This window comes from Calliopsis andreniformis, chromosome 5, assembly GCF_051401765.1.
Source record: "Calliopsis andreniformis isolate RMS-2024a chromosome 5, iyCalAndr_principal, whole genome shotgun sequence".
Lineage (NCBI taxonomy): Eukaryota > Metazoa > Arthropoda > Insecta > Hymenoptera > Andrenidae > Calliopsis > Calliopsis andreniformis.
In genome coordinates, this window is record NC_135066.1 from 11,160,372 (window position 1) to 11,179,837 (window position 19,466).

The 19,466-nt window shown below is 42.8% G+C and overlaps 1 protein-coding gene across 1 annotated transcript in view; it reads right to left on the minus strand.

Moving 5' to 3' along the window:
• Positions 1-19,466, minus strand: part of LOC143179705 (uncharacterized) — a 441,599-nt gene that overhangs the window by 118,006 nt on the left and 304,127 nt on the right. Inside the window, exon 6 of the mRNA XM_076379021.1 lies at positions 12,384-12,493. Coding sequence (XP_076235136.1) covers positions 12,384-12,493 — 110 coding nt within the window. The remainder of the gene's footprint in view (positions 1-12,383; positions 12,494-19,466) is intronic.

Genomic DNA, 19,466 nt, shown 5'->3' on the forward strand with positions numbered 1-19,466 from the left:
ACAAACCAAAGGCACGTATTTCAGCAGGCTATAGAGGCTCCACGTGGGCCCTGTTCCCTGTACGTTCGCGGAAAACTGCTAAATTTCACGGTTGAAGTATCAGCGATCGCTGACTCGACGGTTTATCCTTTCTACTCTCTCCATTAAGGAGAACGGAAGTTTCTTGGGGAGAAAGGGAGGAGGACGGGGGATGCGAGAAAAGAAAGTTCGTTCAAGGCGAGGGAAATTTCCGCGGACGAGCTGGCACGACTTATTCGCGTCGTCGAAGTCAGCTCCGATCCAGCCTGGGTATATCGAACGTTGAACGGATTGGGAATAACAGTGAGACGGAAAGTGGAAAGAAGTTTTTTCTCGGCGTCGATAATGGACGCCCTCGGCGTCGCCACGTGTTGGCCGCAGCTGCATTGGAAATTAATTTCGACTTAACGACGGGCTCGCGCCGCTCACGCGCGAATCTCTCGCTCTTCTTGGCGGAATTTTCAATGGATTGCTGGCGAGAAAGTTGCTAGTTCGAAGGTTTTCGCTTCTCGCTGGTCATTGCTGTTTAAATACGTTTCAACGCGAGCAATTTTTCTCTTGCAATCTTGTTACGTGATCGTGAGGAAATCGTGAAGAAATTTACAATGCAGTAAATTCCATATCAAATCGATGGCAAGCTTGCATCGATGTAGGAGATGATCATGTTAAAGTGATACAAAAATTGTTAACAATATTCACATGCTACAGAATATCTTGTACATTTTTCTCTGTAACTTTGTAATAAATTATTTACAAGCAAACTTCATGTAATATTTTTCTCTTATTTTCACTTGCAGAGTATGCTCATAAAATAGTGCTGTTAAAGTAGGGAACACCCTGTATATTTCATACCTACAACGTAGATCGACTCAAAAGCATGAGAAAGGGGAAGCAACAGAAGGTCGGAGAAGGGTTCCAATTTCGTCCGAAACGAGCCGCAGTAGTTTCTCACCGAATGTGATCCACGGAATTTCGCGTGATATTCGTCGAGGGCAAATTCGACACCGATTCAGAGTATTCTTGCGCCGTTCCTCGGACTTTCGAATGGAAGAACGGCCGCGCGTGCAAGGACCCTCTGCTCCCAGCTTCCTGAAATAGTTGCTGAAATAGTACACGCCCCTGGAGCGGATAATAAACCCAATTCCATATACTTAACAGGCATACCATCCCCGACACACCCCCAACCGCGTCTTCGGCGTGGCTGTTGTTAACACGCGAAATGCCATAGCAGCGTCTCGCGCGTAATTAGAAATTTCCTAGGGAGGAGAGAAAGAGAACGAGCCTCCTTTCATCGTCTTTGTCCATCGAGCTGTGCTTCTGGTTTCAATGAATTCTATCATGCTTAAATTGGAGCTGAGAATTCCGCGACGCTGGTTCCAGTTCGTTCTTTTTTGGGTGTCTATGAAGTATTGAATTTATATTTGAAGTTTTAACATGTGACAGGGTACACTCTGATAGGTGAATGGAAACTGAGAATATACTTTATTTGTTGTAGTTGAACCACGTGTTTTACAGAGAGAATTTTTAGAGAACTCGAAATTTGCCCTTTTTGAAAAAATCTTAATTAAAACACTGCAAAATCGTGATTTAATTTAGGTTTATAATTCAATAGGTACGTATGTGAATGCAGGCGGACTGTATTAGTCAGAAACATTGTAGTATAATACCATAAATTGTGAAATGAACTTTCTGGAAATGATAAAAAAAAAGTATTTGTAATTTAATAAAATTTGTATATAATTATACTTCGAGGATGATTATTAAGGTCATTCGCAATTTAAATAACGTATAGTTGTGCGTGAAAAATTCCAAGCTCTTATCATATGCAAAGTACATTATTTGAGATAAAACTAAATTGTGTCTCATTAGAGGAGATGCATAACACCCACTCTTTCTCTCCTCCTGTCTTTATCTCTCCCAGTGCTGAAATCTGGGTTAGTCGAAAGGTAAGTTAGCCACAATCCGTCCTATCAGACTTTTAATCTTAATTAGAAAACCCGCTTGTCAGATCTTTTGTATCGTAATTAAAAAAGTACCTTGTGACAGAAATTCTTCTTTTTTTTTTTTTTTCAAATAAGAGTCTATCTCTCTTCCTCTTCAGTATACATTAGCACGAGGTCAGTACGACATCAGGTGACCTAATTACTATGAAAGAAATCCTCTCGCAAGTTTCTGTATTATGACGAAGTTTCATTTGTAACTTCGACGGAAGAACGTTAATTACGATCAATTCCCTAGTTCCATAATGTGCAAAATTTATATTGGGGATAAAAGGGATATAGTGAGATCAAAATGTCATTTTCAAACATTTTGGAAGCTTCCACATGTTGCGTGAATTTTGTCCTTCTATCACCTTAACATTTATGTAGAATAATTACATAGAGGTGGTCGTAATTGTTCACGGTTATAATAAAATTCGGTATATCGAAATTCACAATTACTTTATTTCTTCAAAGTATTACATAAAGAATTATGTAAAACACAAGAGCTGATTAAGCATTTCCTTACTAGCTGTCCCAAGTACAACACTAACAGAAACCAAAACAATATTTCTAACTCACTGAGTCTGTTAAAGGAAGAACAATTACTATATAAAAGAGTTTTGGCATTTACAAAGCACATTGGGATACTCTAGGCAATTAAAAAATCTTCACACCACTAGACATCTCATCCAATTGAAAATATGGTCTCTACTATCCCAGCAAATGAACGAGACCTTAACTGCTCAAATAAAAAAAAAGTCTTCAAAGATCGCAACGAGCTAACCCTAAAATAACATAATTTAATAACTCTAAGAAGCACATCTGACAACTCCCCAAACGCCGTACAATTTATTTCCGACTTACGATCCGTGAATTTCCCAAAGTACCCGAAGCGTGACGAACTACCGACCTGTCGCTTTCGGCCAGGATCCGTCAAGGGATTCGGGGCCAGTTCGCGGGAAGAGCCGATAGAGGGAGGCAGGGGCAGAAAATCGTACTTCTAGCTTCTAAGCAGAAAATCTAATTTGCGTAGCTTAACTCCTAAGGAGCTCCAGATGTGCGGGAGCCCGAGCACACGGGAGTTTCAATTTACAGAGCGCGGAGTCGGGATCGGGGGATGGCAGACTTTGGCAAGAGACACGCGAGAGAGAAGAACGAAGACGGTTCGGGAGGACGTCGACGGTGGCCCTTCTCGCATCCCTCGGCCATCATCTTCGTGCCAAAACCCGTATCTTCCAGCCCCGCTAACGGTCCTTCCTCGAGAGCTAAACAAACATCATTACTCCCGGCCTTTCTCGATCCCAGCCCTGCCACCAGCAGCGGTCACCCACCATCCCCCTCGCCGCCCTCGAGCAGGTTTCACGTCTGCAGCAGCAGCCCTCGTGTCCGCCCGAACCCGCCCAATGTACACCGACCAAACGCCGCTCCTGAATACGTAATCCGTCGGTGGTAACACTGATACTTCGTTAAGGGGGAGCCTTCGGGACTGACTGCGCCAGGGGTGGATGCAGGGGATGGCAGCGCGAAGGGACGAGTCGATGGATGAAGTTAGACGATGGCACAGGGAGAACCGGCGATTCGTGGTCTGAGTGCGTCTGCTCGGTCGATTCGGTTAACGTTTGTTCTCGCCGCACGCCGCTTCGTCCGCGTCGACGGAAACCGAGCCTCCACGAGACGACGCTTCGGGATTTATGGGCGCCCGCGCGAGGAAGGGGGGAATTAAAGAGTTTTGGCAAGGAGGGAAGCTTCGACTTTGGACTCGGGGATTCTTTGGGGGTTTTGTAGGGAATGTTAAATGACTGATGGACTTTTTGCGGGGCGGGAACCGAGTTTCGTAGAACCGCGATTCTATTGGGGTGACAGTAAGGGGATTTGTAGCGTGCCGTAATATTTTTTAGGTTAAGTAGTACGTGCAGATTTTGGAGTAATTAAGAAGTTATTAGAACCATGGCACGGTTTTCTAAATAATTGTTTTGTTGTTGAAAGATGTTAAAACAAAACGAAAATTAAGAATGAGGAAAAGGGAACATCTGAAATGTGTCTGACTTGGGACTTATTCTACTAATAATGTGCACTAGACAGGTCAATCACAGTGAATTCAGTAGAATAAGTCACAAGTCAGACATAGCGGAATCAGTAGAATAAGTCCTATGTCAGACAGAGCAAAACCAGTGGAAGGCGCAGATGAAGCATAATAAAGTCAGTAGAATAAGCCCTAAGTCAGACACAACAAAATTAATAGAACACGTCCCGAGTTCTCTTAGACACTTTTCACGCAAAATTTGAAGCCTCTTCTCAAGAGTTAATACCTCTAAAATGAAACTTCAAGCGTAATTTTGTCATTTTTAATTTTCCTCTTATTCTGACACGTAGAATCATCCCACAAAATTACTGCCAGCCTTTGTCAAACACCTTCTACAAGTAGCTACTACTTGCTTAACATAAAAACTAATGTGGCATGCTACAACTCGCCTAATGTTACCTCAGTGTACCCGCGCTTTAACACTTCACACTCACTGAAAAAAGTCCACAAAGAGCTCCAAACCGTAACAAAAATCACGTCCCACCCATCAGAAACTCTCCACAACATTGAATCCACCCTCAGGAGCACTAACATCATAAACTCTCCATCAATGATCTCACCCAACATCAACAGAAACAACATGTTCCCTACAACCACCCTCCAACTTCCCCGTCGACCAAACCATCCCTGACCACTCGACATCCCGAAGCCCCCCGAAAGCTGCGCTAAAACGTCAGCGTCCCAAAACACAAAGGGACACGCAATTGTGAAAAACAGGAAGAGAAAAAAAAAACAGGAAAATACAGCGCGCCCTAGAGACACTTGGCCGCGAGGGAACGAAGCGAGGGTTTACTTCGTTAATCCTCCCCCAGCGGGTCCGCAGGGGTGGTTGATTCATGTTTAAAACGCGTCCGCGGCTCTGCCCGGTTAAACGTTTGTTCCGGCTAACCACGTTCCGCGTCTCGACGAGCTTCCCCCTGGAAGGGACCAGACGCTGGAAAGCCCCGACGACGAGGAGGGGACGCGACGAAGGGAACACGGGGCGGGGAAGTGGCCGGGGGAATGCAATTTGTTGCTTCCGGGCAGTCCTTTAAAGAAGTGCATCTTATTACTGGCAGCCGGCTGGGAGACGAGGAGAATTCGCGCCCCCGTAAATAATGAGGGAGCTTGGCTCCCCGAGCGAGAGGAACCAGCGTCGCGCTGGAGCACGTTGGCCCCGACGTCGCAGACACAAAAGTGAGCCGCCACGACGACCCTGTAATATTATTCGCGGCCCGACGACGACGGGGGTGAGAGGTCGCGGAATACATCGACGAGGAAAAGGAGGCGGATGTCGCGTCGCCTGCTCGGAGGCTCTCATTGTCACCGAATGACAATCGCGTGAAGTCGCTCGCCCGAGCCCTGAGAGCGCGGCAAGTTTGTTTTCAATGGAGAATTATGGAATTACCGGGAGCCCGGGAAACGCGAGTCGATACCGTCGCGAAGGAAATCGCTGAGGGTGAGGTGGCTGGGGAGGAGGTTCGTCGTTCTGGTCGGTGATCAGGTGTTCTGCGAGAGAGTGGGCTTCGAGAAGATTCGAGGTGAAGGGAGGGGAAAATGAGAACATGAAAAGATTGCTAAGAGCGTCGAACTTCATCTGACACAATTTGTCAGTATTTTATTAAAATTATTTAGATTAGAGACACGTCTTTTAGGTAACACGAAAGAGTTTTCTATAGATGTGTATTTTGCTAGCTACTTTTAAAACGAGCTATTGTTAGTCACTAACGTTATGTTATTTAATTTTTAACTTCATTTTAACCTCGCTTTAATTTTAAACCTCAGTGAACCCATCTCTAGATTACTTCACTGATACTGCGTCTAATCTTTACAATTCTCATCCCACTCTTTCTAAGACTTCACTTTTTCTTCCTTACGATCCTCCTTTTTTATCCTCAAGCAAAATATTTTTATTACAATTATAAACAAACAAACCCTTGTCTACGCTGAAAATCATGAAACACGAATATCAAATCCCAGCCGAATTAATTAGAGATGCCCCAAAATATAACACCCTGTAGATTGTATATAAATAGCTGTTAAATATTTTCGCTTACACTACCGAAATGGGGAGAGTTTCTTCTTTACTGCCCTTTTTATTTCATCCCGACACGACTTTTCGTTGGCAAAGTATCGCTGTGTAAATGGAAGCATGATTTGGAATATTTCACTATCGTCCTCTCTCTCCCACACATTCGAACCTCTCTCTCGCACTGTCTGACTATCTGACCTACCCCAAGCTCGGTAGCCGTGCGGTGGTCAGTGACAGACACTGAGTCAGCGTCTTTTTTACTATTTACTACGCGCGACGTGCGTGTTCTGCGAAAAAATGTGGGTCACAGCACTTCCGGTATTAAGCCACCATTCTTCCCTTACTGTCTTCTGTACTCTAATTCAAGGTTCTTTATCTCTGGAATCGATTGAGATATCGACTCGGAACAAAAAGCATTTCAAAGGACACGATTCCCCCTGTCCCCTTTTTGCGTTTAAATTTAATTTGATTTTACTAGTGATTTTACACTAAACAGATTTCTCTGATTGTTGAATGTTAGTTACATGACAGTTTCTTTTCTTACTTTTCTTTCCTCACCAAAAAATTACGAAACATCTTATGTACACGTACCTAAGACACTAATCCGCTAAATATAATTTAACCATCCATTAAACCATTATCCTCCATTTTACCCTTTACCGACTCATAAATATATCCTAAACATAAAAAGTCTCGTAACCGGTAAGCAACTTGTTAAGCTCCCCAAGCCGCTCCAACCTTCATCAGGCAACTAATACCGAATACATTACACTTGGAAGTTCCATCAATAATTACACAGTCAAAGGACCCTAACACGACGAAACACTGAACCGCCATCAACTGCAGAAGCGTCCCAGTCGACACGTTATTATCCCGCTAAATTCAGATCAATCACTTCATCGATCGGTCAAACACGCCTCCTCGAAGGTTCCCCGACGGACCTTAAGCGTTCGACACGCTTTGGGGGCCGCCTAACGTTAGGCAGCGTCCGACAGCCGGTATCCTCCTGGCCAATTAATTAACTTAACGACCAGCACGGCCCGCGCGGCACGCTTTAACGTCCCATAACTCGTCGAGAAAGGACCCCGACCACGGTCGCTAAAAGAGCGGGCCAGCTGCGCGCGTTATCCCCCTCGCTGATCGTGGATGAACGTTCGCTGGGAAGAGTTTCGATTCCGTATCCTCGAGTCGCGAGAGGATGATCGCAAGACGAGGTCAACGACTCTCGAAACCCTTCTCCGATATTATCGGATTCAGAGGGCGATCGCTCTGGCTGCGTGTAGGTGCACGCGGACTTTCGACGTCTCTGTGTGGGAACGCACAGAGGGGTGGAAGAGGGGGGCAGATGAAACGAGAGATAGAGATAGAGAAAAGAACTGAAGAGACTTTGCAGTGGCGAGAGGCTGGAGAAGGAATGCCATCAGATTTCGCCTCGTTCAATCAGTTTACCCCCATTGTGCACCGTGTTCCTCGCTTTCGGATTATCGAGAATCGACCACCGACACTCGCTGCGTCGCTTCCCGAAAGGATCGATGCAATCGCTCGAATTATCTCGAACTCTCCTACCCTGTGATCTCGGCGCAACTCCGTTACAGCATCTGTTACAATACCCTTTGACAATGGACGCTGCGGAAACGGCTGGAAATTTATATGGTCCCTTGTGGATATCAAGGTAATTGCATCCTGTGGTGGTCTGCTTCGGTTATTGTTAGCAATTTTTTGGAAGACCTTTATGTTAGAATGTTCCATGGACGACGTCTATATCATCATAAATTATTGCACAGTATTTCGTTACATTGTAAAATGGAATTACTTATGCATCCGTAATTCCATGTACAAAGTGCATCACTGTACCTAATTTTTCTTTTCTATGTACAAATCTTGAGAATATACATAAAACATTTAAGAGCTTATATTTACACAATATTTGTTCCTTCAATTTTGCTCATAAATCTACTGGCAAACTTATGTCAGAACAAATTAGGACATCCTGTATTTTCAAACCCAATACTCTAACTACTCATTCCATCTATTTCAACATATTTCTTCGATCCACGTAGTTTTCAAACATCTGCAATTTTTATTGCTCCACCAGAGGAAGGTATACATTAATCATTGGTAGTTTCAATATTAAGAGCACTCGAAATGTACAGCTCGTTCGTAGCTCGCGGACTAATAAAAACCAGAAAATACTAATAGCGTGGTCGGGGGTACCGAAACAGTCGAGCGACCGTCGAAGCACCAGGTGGATTAAAAAGTATCAAAAACTTAGGAGGGGAAAGTTCGATAATTTAACGGACGAATAAGGATGGCGACCGAGTTGGCAAGTTTTCACGATCCCTGTGTAACGAGTAACTATTAATTTCCCGGGAAAATTACGGACGTCTCGGAGACGAGGCGAGCCTCTTCTCCCAGGGCTGCTGTTGCTGCCTCTTCCTTCGTGGATCGTGCCGATATCCGAGCTATAATCGAGCCGTGGAGGATGAGCTTAATTCGTTGCTAACTCGATACATCGACGGGGCTTGTCAACAAGTCGGGCAGACCATCATTTAATTACGTAACAAGGCGGACACGTAATTCGCGGCTCTTCGTTTCTCGCCTGCGAAGCCACCACTACTAAGACGCTTGAGAAAGAGGCTGGAGAAAAGGAGAGAAGGGTGAGAGGAGAGCTTCCATGAGGACATTCGAGAGATTCCATTTCTGAAATACTGAACATGGGAACAGTTTTTGTTGAGTAAGATTTCTCGCGATCTGGCTCAATTCTGATAGGTAGCTTTAAATAAAATTGAGAATTGTAATCAAAATTTTGAATTGAAAAATTAAAATTCTGTCCTTATAAATGCTTAATATTTGTGAAATTTTTGAATACATTGAATATAGATGTACTTAATCTTATTCATTCATTATGCGGCATGAATTTTGAATTTTGAAAGAAATTTTAGTTGAAAGTATTTAACACACTATAATTGTCTAACAGACAAATACCTACGAATAAAGTTTCTCTTAAACAAGGCTATGAATCTAAATTCGTTATATACCTATTTCCATAAAAAGATGATCTAAAAATTATAAAAAGCGTTGAGAGGACAAGAATATACCGAAAGAATATATAATCGACTTAACATGCTCGTCGTTATTTATAACATAAAAATATGTAAAAGGAGCTCGTTCACGAGATATTTATATGCATATTCTCTGTCACAATATGTCTCTAAGTACTTGATCCCCTTTCTAAAATCATCTTATACGATTCGAATAAATGCCTCGCGTGATTTAGGTTCGTATCGAGTTCAGGATGGTGCCGCGCAGAGCAGCATATTCCTCGCAGCCAATCGAGGATCGCACTGCCTGAATATTCAACAGCCTTTTCAGGTTACACACTGTCCCTGGATTAGTGCAACGGTTGCTCCTGTGTACACGTGTGCATGGTGCACGAGCGACCAGTTCGGCTGGTGCAAACTGCAGAAACATAGTCCACTATCGATAGTAGCTCGCTTTGAAACGATGTGGGTCATGTGTAGACGCTGCCACGTGCCTATATGCTTTCATGATGGGAAAACTACTTCAGAGATGTTTTACAGGGGAACAAAGGGCAATCCTACACGAAAAGGATAAAAAAATGGTGAAGTCATGATTGAACATGGGACTTCAAAAATTATTTTACAATTATACAATTTTCACAGAAACGAAAATAAATTTTCATCTTTTGAAGGTAAATCTCATTCTTTTTTCTTAAACATCAGGTCAAAAGGTGCAAATATTTTACACAGATTGGAATTAAATAAACACAGGGAATTGAATTTTTAGAAAAATGGAGCGCTTCTTGCGAACAAAATGAATTTGTAGAGTTATTTATAATATTTCAACTGAAATCAATGATGGTGTATCACTACGTCATCTTGCTTTTATTAAAATTCATGGAACTGATGAAGCTACTCTAAAAGAGAGTACTCCCAGGAGACAAGTATCGAAAATGATTATATTTGCACAATTTTGTTTAATTTGGAGTCCCGGTAAATTCCTCTGAACGTTATTAATTATAGCTTGTTTGCGAATATGCACGCAGAGACTAGTTTCCGAATACAGGCAGCTCCCCTTAGCCAAAGCATTTAATTTTATCTCTTTGAGGCAAGATATTTGCGGCGAGCCATGACAGAGCGAGAATTCAGAATCATAGTAATTACATAGCGTTTCTTTGGATGGAAATTGCATTTCGAGTTTGTGCACTGAATTTTCGTTATTTGCGATACACCCCATCCGAGATGTGGCTTTCACCATTTTTTCAAATTTTACCTTCCAATTACCATTCAAACTAGTTAAAATCCCAGATGCGCCAAAAATTATGCAAACGTTTTGTTTACATTTACAGTTTGTTAAAAATCCGTAGCCTTCAGAAAAATATTTTTTAATCAATATTAAAGAATAGGACTTCGATCTTCCTTAGATCCTTTTTTTGGAAAATTCTAAATCGAATTTCAAGTTTTTATGTTATAATATTTAAATATTAACAGAGATATACTTAAGGCATGATACTTAAAATGGGAAATATTCTCTATCGCACTTTGCCTGTTTTAGTATTTATAAAATAGAATAGATCGTAGGTAATACATTTTCATTGCTTATAACATTAACATTGTTCGTGAAACCCTCCGCACTGAGAGAACAGAAAGTGCAAGCATTGATCAGTACCTTTTAGAACAATTACTCTTCCGCTCGTATCAATTGAATTCAGGATCGATAGACAGAACTCGATCGGTCAGAAGTTCGTACATTTCTCTTAACTGCGTTCACCAGATGGTGGTAGGAAGCAGACGAGAAGCCAGCCGGAGATACCGAGGCGACCTTGAACTTTTGATCTGATTCGTGGACCGATTACAAAGACAGAAATCTCCAGTCACGAAACAGCTGAATTACGTTACTTGTGACCAGCAGCGAGAGGAGATGCAAAAACAGCAACTGATGTAATCACGGCGGATGGAGGATTATAAATAATTTATCATTCTCGCGGAAAATTCAAAGAGCGAGACCACTGTTTGACCTTTTCGCTGCTAAAGGGGCGACACAATTTATGCCATTAAGGGGAATAAAACTGTTACACTGTCTAAATCCAATAAATCGTTTCATACTCTCTCGTATAAAAAGCTTTGCTAAATTGTATCTAAGTTGAATAGTCTGAGGATTAAAAATTCTCAGCGAAAAAGGTGCAGAAAGTACGACTCATGAATCGAACAAATATGAATACGTGAATAAAGATGTAAAAGTACAGAACTTTAACAGTAACAAATAAATCCCTCAGCCTTCACGATCGAGAATCTAAATGTGGGTCACAGTGTTCAACGTTTGACAGCGTCGCTTTAACTTGTTCCATGCTATAAGAAAAAGGAACACGGTGAAAAGAAAAAGCACCTACAGACGGAAAGAACACTGCTCGAGTTTCAAACGTGAAGCAGATATAAAACGATGGGGAAAAATGCATCGAAGATAGAGTAGAACGAGGATGAAAATAGAATCGAAGGACACGTGGGTGGAGGAAGACGTATGAATAGAAAAATAAAATAAAGGCACACGGAGCAAACGTACCCGGGAACAATAGCGGAAAAACGTGGAGCGAGAGATAATAAGAGTCGTCGGTTCGACAAAATGGACGTAAATCTTTCGAACTTGCAGTTTCCGAGCACATCCCTGACCATCCACCAGCTTTCTAATTCGATCGTCCGTACGTCGCTAATGAACTGTTTCTACTGACGATTGCGACCGTGGAAACTCGCTTTGTGGCCAAACAGGCGAGTTAATAAAATTGTCAAACGAACGTCATCGAGGGACGTCGGTCGTTCCGAGTGTTGATTGAACTCTGACATTAAAGTGCGTTTCGTGGTCTCTTGCTCTTCTTATCCTTTTACCCTACGCGAGCCCTGTCCAAGAGGACGCTCGTTAAATGAAAGCAGCGATCGCGATTTGAATTTCAAGAGTATTGATATCAGTCTTTTCATTGAGTGAGTGATATTTGTGCAATGATTACTTAAATGATAAATATTTTCTGTGAAATGCGAGCTACTTAGCCTGAGTTTCAGGTAGATAGCTTGTGGAATGAATCTCGATTGGGATGATATAGAAAGAATATTGCTAAATAATATAACTGAGATGAGAAATTAGTAATACTAAATTGTAATACAAATCGATGGAATATGAAATAAGTGATAAAACCAACTTTTGCTGCCTATTCTAAAGCGATCAGGAACTGGAGCCTTGATGGTACATGTATATTTCTTAATCAAAGAAATCATCTTACCTGGCATTGCTGTGGTCCCTGTCGGTTGGGCGACGAAGCCTTCGGTCTTGGTTTCTTCACTCCCAACTTTCCAGGATCCCCGCCGCCAGGTCTCGACTCCTCGCTGCTACCTGAAACCAAAAAGACCAGATTCATGAATTGGCGCAATCGTTTCGTCGTGGCTCCATCACAGTACAACTCCACGACAGATCGAGGGATCCTGATAAATCGAGACAGGCCACGAGGAAAACCGCACCGCTCGCGGAAGAAACTCGTTTTCCTGTTCTCGTCGATCACGAGCGGAGGATGAAACCATTACCAGCCTCGAGACTGTCGATCCGACGATTTCTTGCGACACCGTGCGCGAGATTTCGCTCGGAAGCTCCCACACATGGGCTTCGCTTTTCTTCCTCGTTTCGTACGAGCAACGAGTTTCTTCGAGGCCTCGACTTTATGGAAGATTGATTGCCCGCCCCGCGTTCTCTTTTTTCTTCGTCCACGTAGGATACGCTTAATGGCCGATTGGCCCGTCGTCGACGTCGATCGAGACACCGAGGGAACGATCCAAAGGCGGCTACCTCGGCTCTCTGTATCGCGACTGCCTCTGTGATTTATAGATAAAACCGTCAATCTTGGTTTAAGGACGTGGGGATCGAGACGCGACATTTGCTTCGGTGTCTTCAGTGTCTTCAATGAGAAATCGTTTTCCTATCGTTGAATGTTTATCGACTGATTTGTCTCGACAGGTTGGAAAATTCGTAAAACGTTGGAGGGAGAAGAAGACTGTTTCTCGGAAAGTTTGCAGTGCATAGGAAGTCTTATGTAATGTAATTAGTTCTTTAATGAGTTGACTTTGAAGTTTCTTTTGTACCTGCACTCATTAAGAAGCTAATTAGGGGACATAATGTCTCTCTTCGGGTTAAACGAATTTTGTTAGAACAATTTTTCTATATCCTCAATATACATACTGTAAAAATTTACCAACGTGGAGATAAAAGAGTACACTATATAGGTGCAATGTAATGGATTTGGGTTATGAAATAGAAAGAGTTGGTAAGTGACGAGGGTTAATTAGAAAAATGAAGGAACCGAGAAAGTCAGAGTAAATATAAAAAGTAAGAAATCAGTACAAAGCTAAGCCATGATTTCAATTTATACAGACTTATAGGTATAACTGTCTTAAATGCATGTTTTGACAAGTGCAATATTACATCTACTATATGCAACTGCATTTACAATTTTCCATCCCACAGAAGTTGCTTTAGAAAAATGCAGTAACAACTCCTCACATAACATTTCCCTCCACAGACTCCCATAGTACAAAAAAAAAAAAATATATATATATATTCATATTGCATCCACTGAATACAATAAAACGAATCCCTGCCGCAGAAATGTCCCTCGACTTGCTGAACACGAACAAGCTCCACTCGACTAACCCCACCACACATTTCCCTCGACCATAACATTCGCAGCACATCCCTCAGCAACAAAAACGCGATTCAGAGGAGAAAGGTGGCAGGACAGCGTAGTTCGCCCAAAGAAAGGGAAGCACAGCGCAAAATCCCCGGTGCCCGCGCGCGGACATTTTCAATTATGGCGGTTGCATCACAAAGAACAAAATGGAGAGGGCCCTCTCTGACCGGAGATTGTACTCGGCAAGGCTCATTTCCGGCCCAAGAGCAGCCGTACTCCTCTGATTTACTTTCAACCTTCAAGAAGATACGCCCCCCTTCCCAACCCCTCGCCCGCCACGTTCCACTGTTCTCCGCTGAATCGCTGCCTCCGAACCAGCAACACCTGCGGCCATCTTTCTCCGTATCTGGCCACCTTCCTCTTTCATCCCTGTTTCATGGCGTATCTAATTAATGATTGTTTCAGGAGGCCCCCGGTGTTGTTGCCTCCTGGCAGCATCGCGGTGCTTTATTTTCGTGCAGCGCCGCCTGAACGGGGAACTGGCTCGTTTAGGATTTAATTATTACCGCTTCCACCGGTAGCCAGAAGACGAATGCGTTGTTCGTCTATTCAGAAGGAGACGTTCTTTTCGCGTCGACCGAGATTGGGTACGAGGGGGGGGGGGGGGCAGCGGAGGAAGGATTCGACGTTGAGGCAGCGGGGCTGGAACGAGACAACTGGAGGAACGGGGCGTAATTGAAGGGGGCCATGATAGAGGTTAATTGTTAAATCGAAGAGACAAAGGGGAGGCAGGTTGCTTTGTTTTGAACGATGGAGGACATTCTGACGGGGGGTGGAAAAAGCTGGACTATTATGCTAAGAGCGAACTGAAGTTGAGGAATACAGGAATTTATTTCTTCCAGGTTGAAACTCGAGAACCTGCGAATTTATTTATGTATTTGGCGTTTGGTATTTGTTGCGGAGATTGTTTGTATGGGAAAAGAAAGATGAATGTGGACAGTAATTTAGGATGAGTGTGAGATCTTGTTTAAACTACTGGAGCTTTAGAATTATTGATAACAAAATGAGGATATATTGGATGAAATGAAATGTAACTGCACACTATGTTTCTGATGAATTGTGGAGTTAGTCTGTGGACACAAGTAGAAATAAAATCTTTGTTTTGTGATTTCAAACTCTCGGAGAGACAGACATCGAATTTTCTGAAGTTCCAAAGAGAGCCTTAAGAAATGTTCTAACGAACAAGTCGAACAGAGTACAGAAGATTCGCTCTATTGATTTTCTTGACTGAACTACGAAATTTCCGATAGATAACCCGGAAATGAAGCGACACGATTGTAAACAGAAGGATTTCGCTTCATCAACGTTAGTGCAATGTCTATAAGAAACTATGGTTCTTGATTGAATCCTATTTAATCAACTTCTTCATTTTATGTTCACATACTTCTAAACTGATAGCATGAGGATCAGTTATTTAACTATTGGTTTTTATACTATTAGTTAAAATAAACCAACATTTAAATAGCCTAAACAGAATTTCCAATCTAAATAAATTAAAGTAATCAAACATACTCTACTATCAGTCACAAAAACTTACACGCTTCCAAAAAAACTAATCTCGAATTTATTCCAGTAAATCACTGAAACCAGTATACCTAAAATATTGCAATATATCAAAATACGTGCAAATTCACCAAGTAGAATAGAAGGTACACTATATATTATACCTACTCAAAAACACTGTCCCATTTCCAAATTATTGCAAGCTCCAAACACAAAATATAGCCTCCTGTTGATCGTCAAATATCCACCTTTAAATTTCATTCAACAAAACCTCACGAACTTCCCAGATCCTTGTCTAACACATCATCCCTCCAATATTTCCACTAGCAAATCCCCCCCGAGGAGTCTGAAATTCACAGATGCCCAACGATACCCCGTCCATTAGCCACGAAAAAGAATCTAATTTCCCTAACTCGACTAAAGTCCCGTCAGTCACACCGAGCAGCCTCGCAATTTGCCGCTCGAACGCAAATATCCCAGCGGATGCTCGTTTCTCCTTCGCGAGCGCTTAAGACGGAGCAGGGTGTGGGTCAGGGTGCCTTTGCTCGCGAAACTTTCGTCCCTTAAAATAAAAGATCCTCCGTCGAAGCCGCTTTAAGTACACCGGAGGCCCTGGCTCTCGTCCTCCCCGTGAAACTTTTTTCGTCGGGGCTTCCCGGAAGTCAACGGGCTCGGCGACGGGGTAAACAAGTCGCTTTTCATCAGCTTCGATGGTCGGGGCGGGCCGTATTTACCGGAAGAGTCCGTGTACTCGTCTCAGCGGCGCAAACATCGACGGAAGATAAATGTGTATACACGGGGCAACTTTAATAATTTCGTCCCTGGGGGCGTCTCCCCAGCGGCGACGTCTTCGACGACGGTCCCCGCCCTGACGTCGGTTAGCGGATTCCTATTTTTCCGCGGACGCGCCCGCGATATCTCGTTTCCGCTGCAATTTAATAAATCAACGGGCCGCATCTTTGACGCGCCGCATACCGAGCGAAATTGACAAACGAGAACCCCCGACCCTCGTGGTTGATTCGTTCGACCAAGGCCGAATTCGAGCCTGGTCACCGCGGAATTTCAACCCCCGCCACGCCGCGCTGCGTCCCTGTCGCGCTGGATCGATTACAGTCTGATCCTTGTCGATGAACTATCTGTTGATGGATGCACGAATTCGGAGTTGACTCGGAGGAATAATGGGGATGAAGGGGTTTCTGTTTCGAGAGTGACGAATTACGTTAAGATGGAGGTGGATTATTTTTATGATTCTAGAATCTTTTTCAAATGCATACGATGTGACCGAGCAAGTGTCTTAATACTTCTGGACAAGGGTGTATATCGAACGCAGAAGATTAATTCAACTTCAAACTTCCCCGAGGCTAAGTCAATTCAAAACGCTATCCACGAGCACACGAAATTCCCCGACATCCGCTGAACCTGGAGGTCGGCGAGAATCGCGCAAGCATAACGCCCCCGCGATCGTTGATTTAACGCGCGTACGCGTAACTCGCGCGTGGAAGGTGTCAACCGCAACCCAGCTAAACCCAGTAGCGCAGGGGATGCGTTTGTAATTCCATTTACCGCGTAAGTGGATGCTGCAACGCGCAGATGGCATGCTTAATAAAGTGTACTTAACTAAGTCGGTGGTACGCGACCTCGTCGCGATCGCGTTCACCTTTTCCATCCCCTCAGGCCACGCCAGTGTCGCCCTTTCGTCCCTGCCCCTAACCATAGCGTGTCTCAGGAACCGTGTAGTCACGCGACGACGACTACTAACGACGAGTGCGTGTAATTGCATTATGACTGATTCGCGAATGCGAGCGGTCATACACGTGGTTTCATTATCCTGGTTTAATAGCCCTCTGGGAAGAGATCTATAACAAGGGTCACGATTTTAGGAATAGTTTGAAGAGACTTTTTAGATATGCGAATTCTTTTATGGAAGTTGAACATGTGAGTATGATAACTGCTATAGAGGGTGTCCAAGCTATAGCTGTTCTTAATAACACGAAAATCTACAAAATTAAACAACATTATCCTATACATAAGATTGTTCTTCAATGTTATTCCTCCTTCAAAACAATTAAAATTTTTTTATGGAAAGCCAACGAGACTCAAGTCTTTTCTCCTTATTTTTCAGAAGAGCCAAAAAACAAATGCAATTACCTATTTTATAATATAGTATTTGAAGTAGTTTATAGCATTAAATTTCCTTCACTTAACTAAATAAGTTAACGCTTAAGTAATTTAACTAAGTGCCTATTATTTTAATAAAATAAAGAGAAAGTAATAAGATCCTGTAAAAAACTTTATTTTAAGAAAAATCAACTTGCGTTAATCTGGCTCCAAGGTACAGAATTATACCACAGACAATTTTCGTATCATTAAAAGCAGAGAACATATTTAGGTGGCCTGCATGGACATCCTGTATGAATAACTACTGTTCGTATAGTTTCTACGTCCCCACGTAGAATCGAGTTTCTACGTTTTATACCAATTCTGCTATTTTAAGTGGTTTGAATAAAGAATTAACATTAAACTTGTAATATTTATGAGCCCAAAAAACTGTGTACCTGGTCCACTGGAAAATATACTTGTCGACCCAGAAAAATCTCTAGCCTATTAGAAAACTAAATATAAATCCACTTAAAAAATTCTATTCACAGCAGATGTTACATATGATGCACCGCCAGGTGAATTCATTTTTGAGTACCACGAACAACCCCCTCCATAACGAATTAACTCGTTCTTCGCAATTTACAGGCTGACACTAACACCACCTGTAGGCTGCTTCACTTGAGCCAGAAAATAGGGGGGAAATAATAATTCCAGGCTGGTTCCATCGCGCGGTTAAAAGTTTAATGCGACCTGTGCGACGCATTCTAATGGACCGTTCGTGTCCGTCGCCGTGGGAACGGTTAATTGGTAACAGTGTTCGGTCCCGCGCCCGCAACAATATATTTGAGATTGGCCGACGCTGTTTGGTCGATCGCTTGTATTTCCTCGTCCCTTCGGGGGACGGTGTTTCTCTCTGTGTCTCAGAAAACGGGGTCGTCACTCCTCCGACTACTGTGCATAATTGCATCGCTAATTCCGCCAGGCAAACACACGGTTTCGTGGCTGCGTCACGTATACTTAACAGCCCCACGGAGGACGCGCCAATTATACAACAGTTCAAAAACCGTTTAATATTCATACAACCGCGTGAACTCGGTAATATCGCGGCTACGTTGCCAAGATATATATTCTGCGACACCTTGCAGCCTGCGTTATAACTTGATTATTGCACACGCGATGCCCAGATGATTCAGAATTGGTAACAAACGCAAATGAGTAAGGCAGGAGATTGCGACGTAATTAATTGAAGCGTCCTTGAGGAAAGTAGTATAAGAGTCGAAAAGAGAAAATGTTTTAACAGATTCTTTGTTAAAAAGAAAGTTTCTACGTGGCACATGTAATAGTTGCTTTGGTAAAAAAAATATTTTTCAAATTTTCGCACTTTGCTACTTTTCACAGTATTTTAGCAATCCTAAAATATTGTTAATGATGCCTCAGCAGGAAACTATAAAAAGGAACAGTAGAAAAGAAGACGAAACTGCTATAATTACAAGGTCCAATTAAGACTTGTAGTAGTATCAAAGTTTTTATTATCATTTAAGTTTTTGTTACAAGGAGAAATATATTATGCATCAGGTTCAACCCTACTTTCCCCTCTAATTAATCCTTTCTTCTCCTCGAACCGTAAGCATGTTGTCACCTCACTTATGAAAGAAACGCAGCGCCTTAATTAATGGTGAAAGAGGCTAGTATAAACATGCAGATCAACAAATATCGCGAAAGTTACAAAACACCGTTTCTTTGTTCAGCTGGTCTTAATTATCCGGCTGTTCGAGTGCTTCAGCGAGCAATGCAAAACATTATCCACGCGCGACAATTTTTCGCGAGTTCTGCCTGCATTAAGAACTCGTGACCCGCGGTGAAAATGTTAGAAACAGTGGAATGCCACCGTCCCCCTTCAGACGTTCCACTCCTCCGATCTGCCGCGCTGCGGTTGGAATAAATAATGCATGGAAAATAATTGTGGCGGTTCCGTGCGTTCTTTCGTGGCAACCTCAACTTTGTTGCGGAACTTTGCTTATGAAT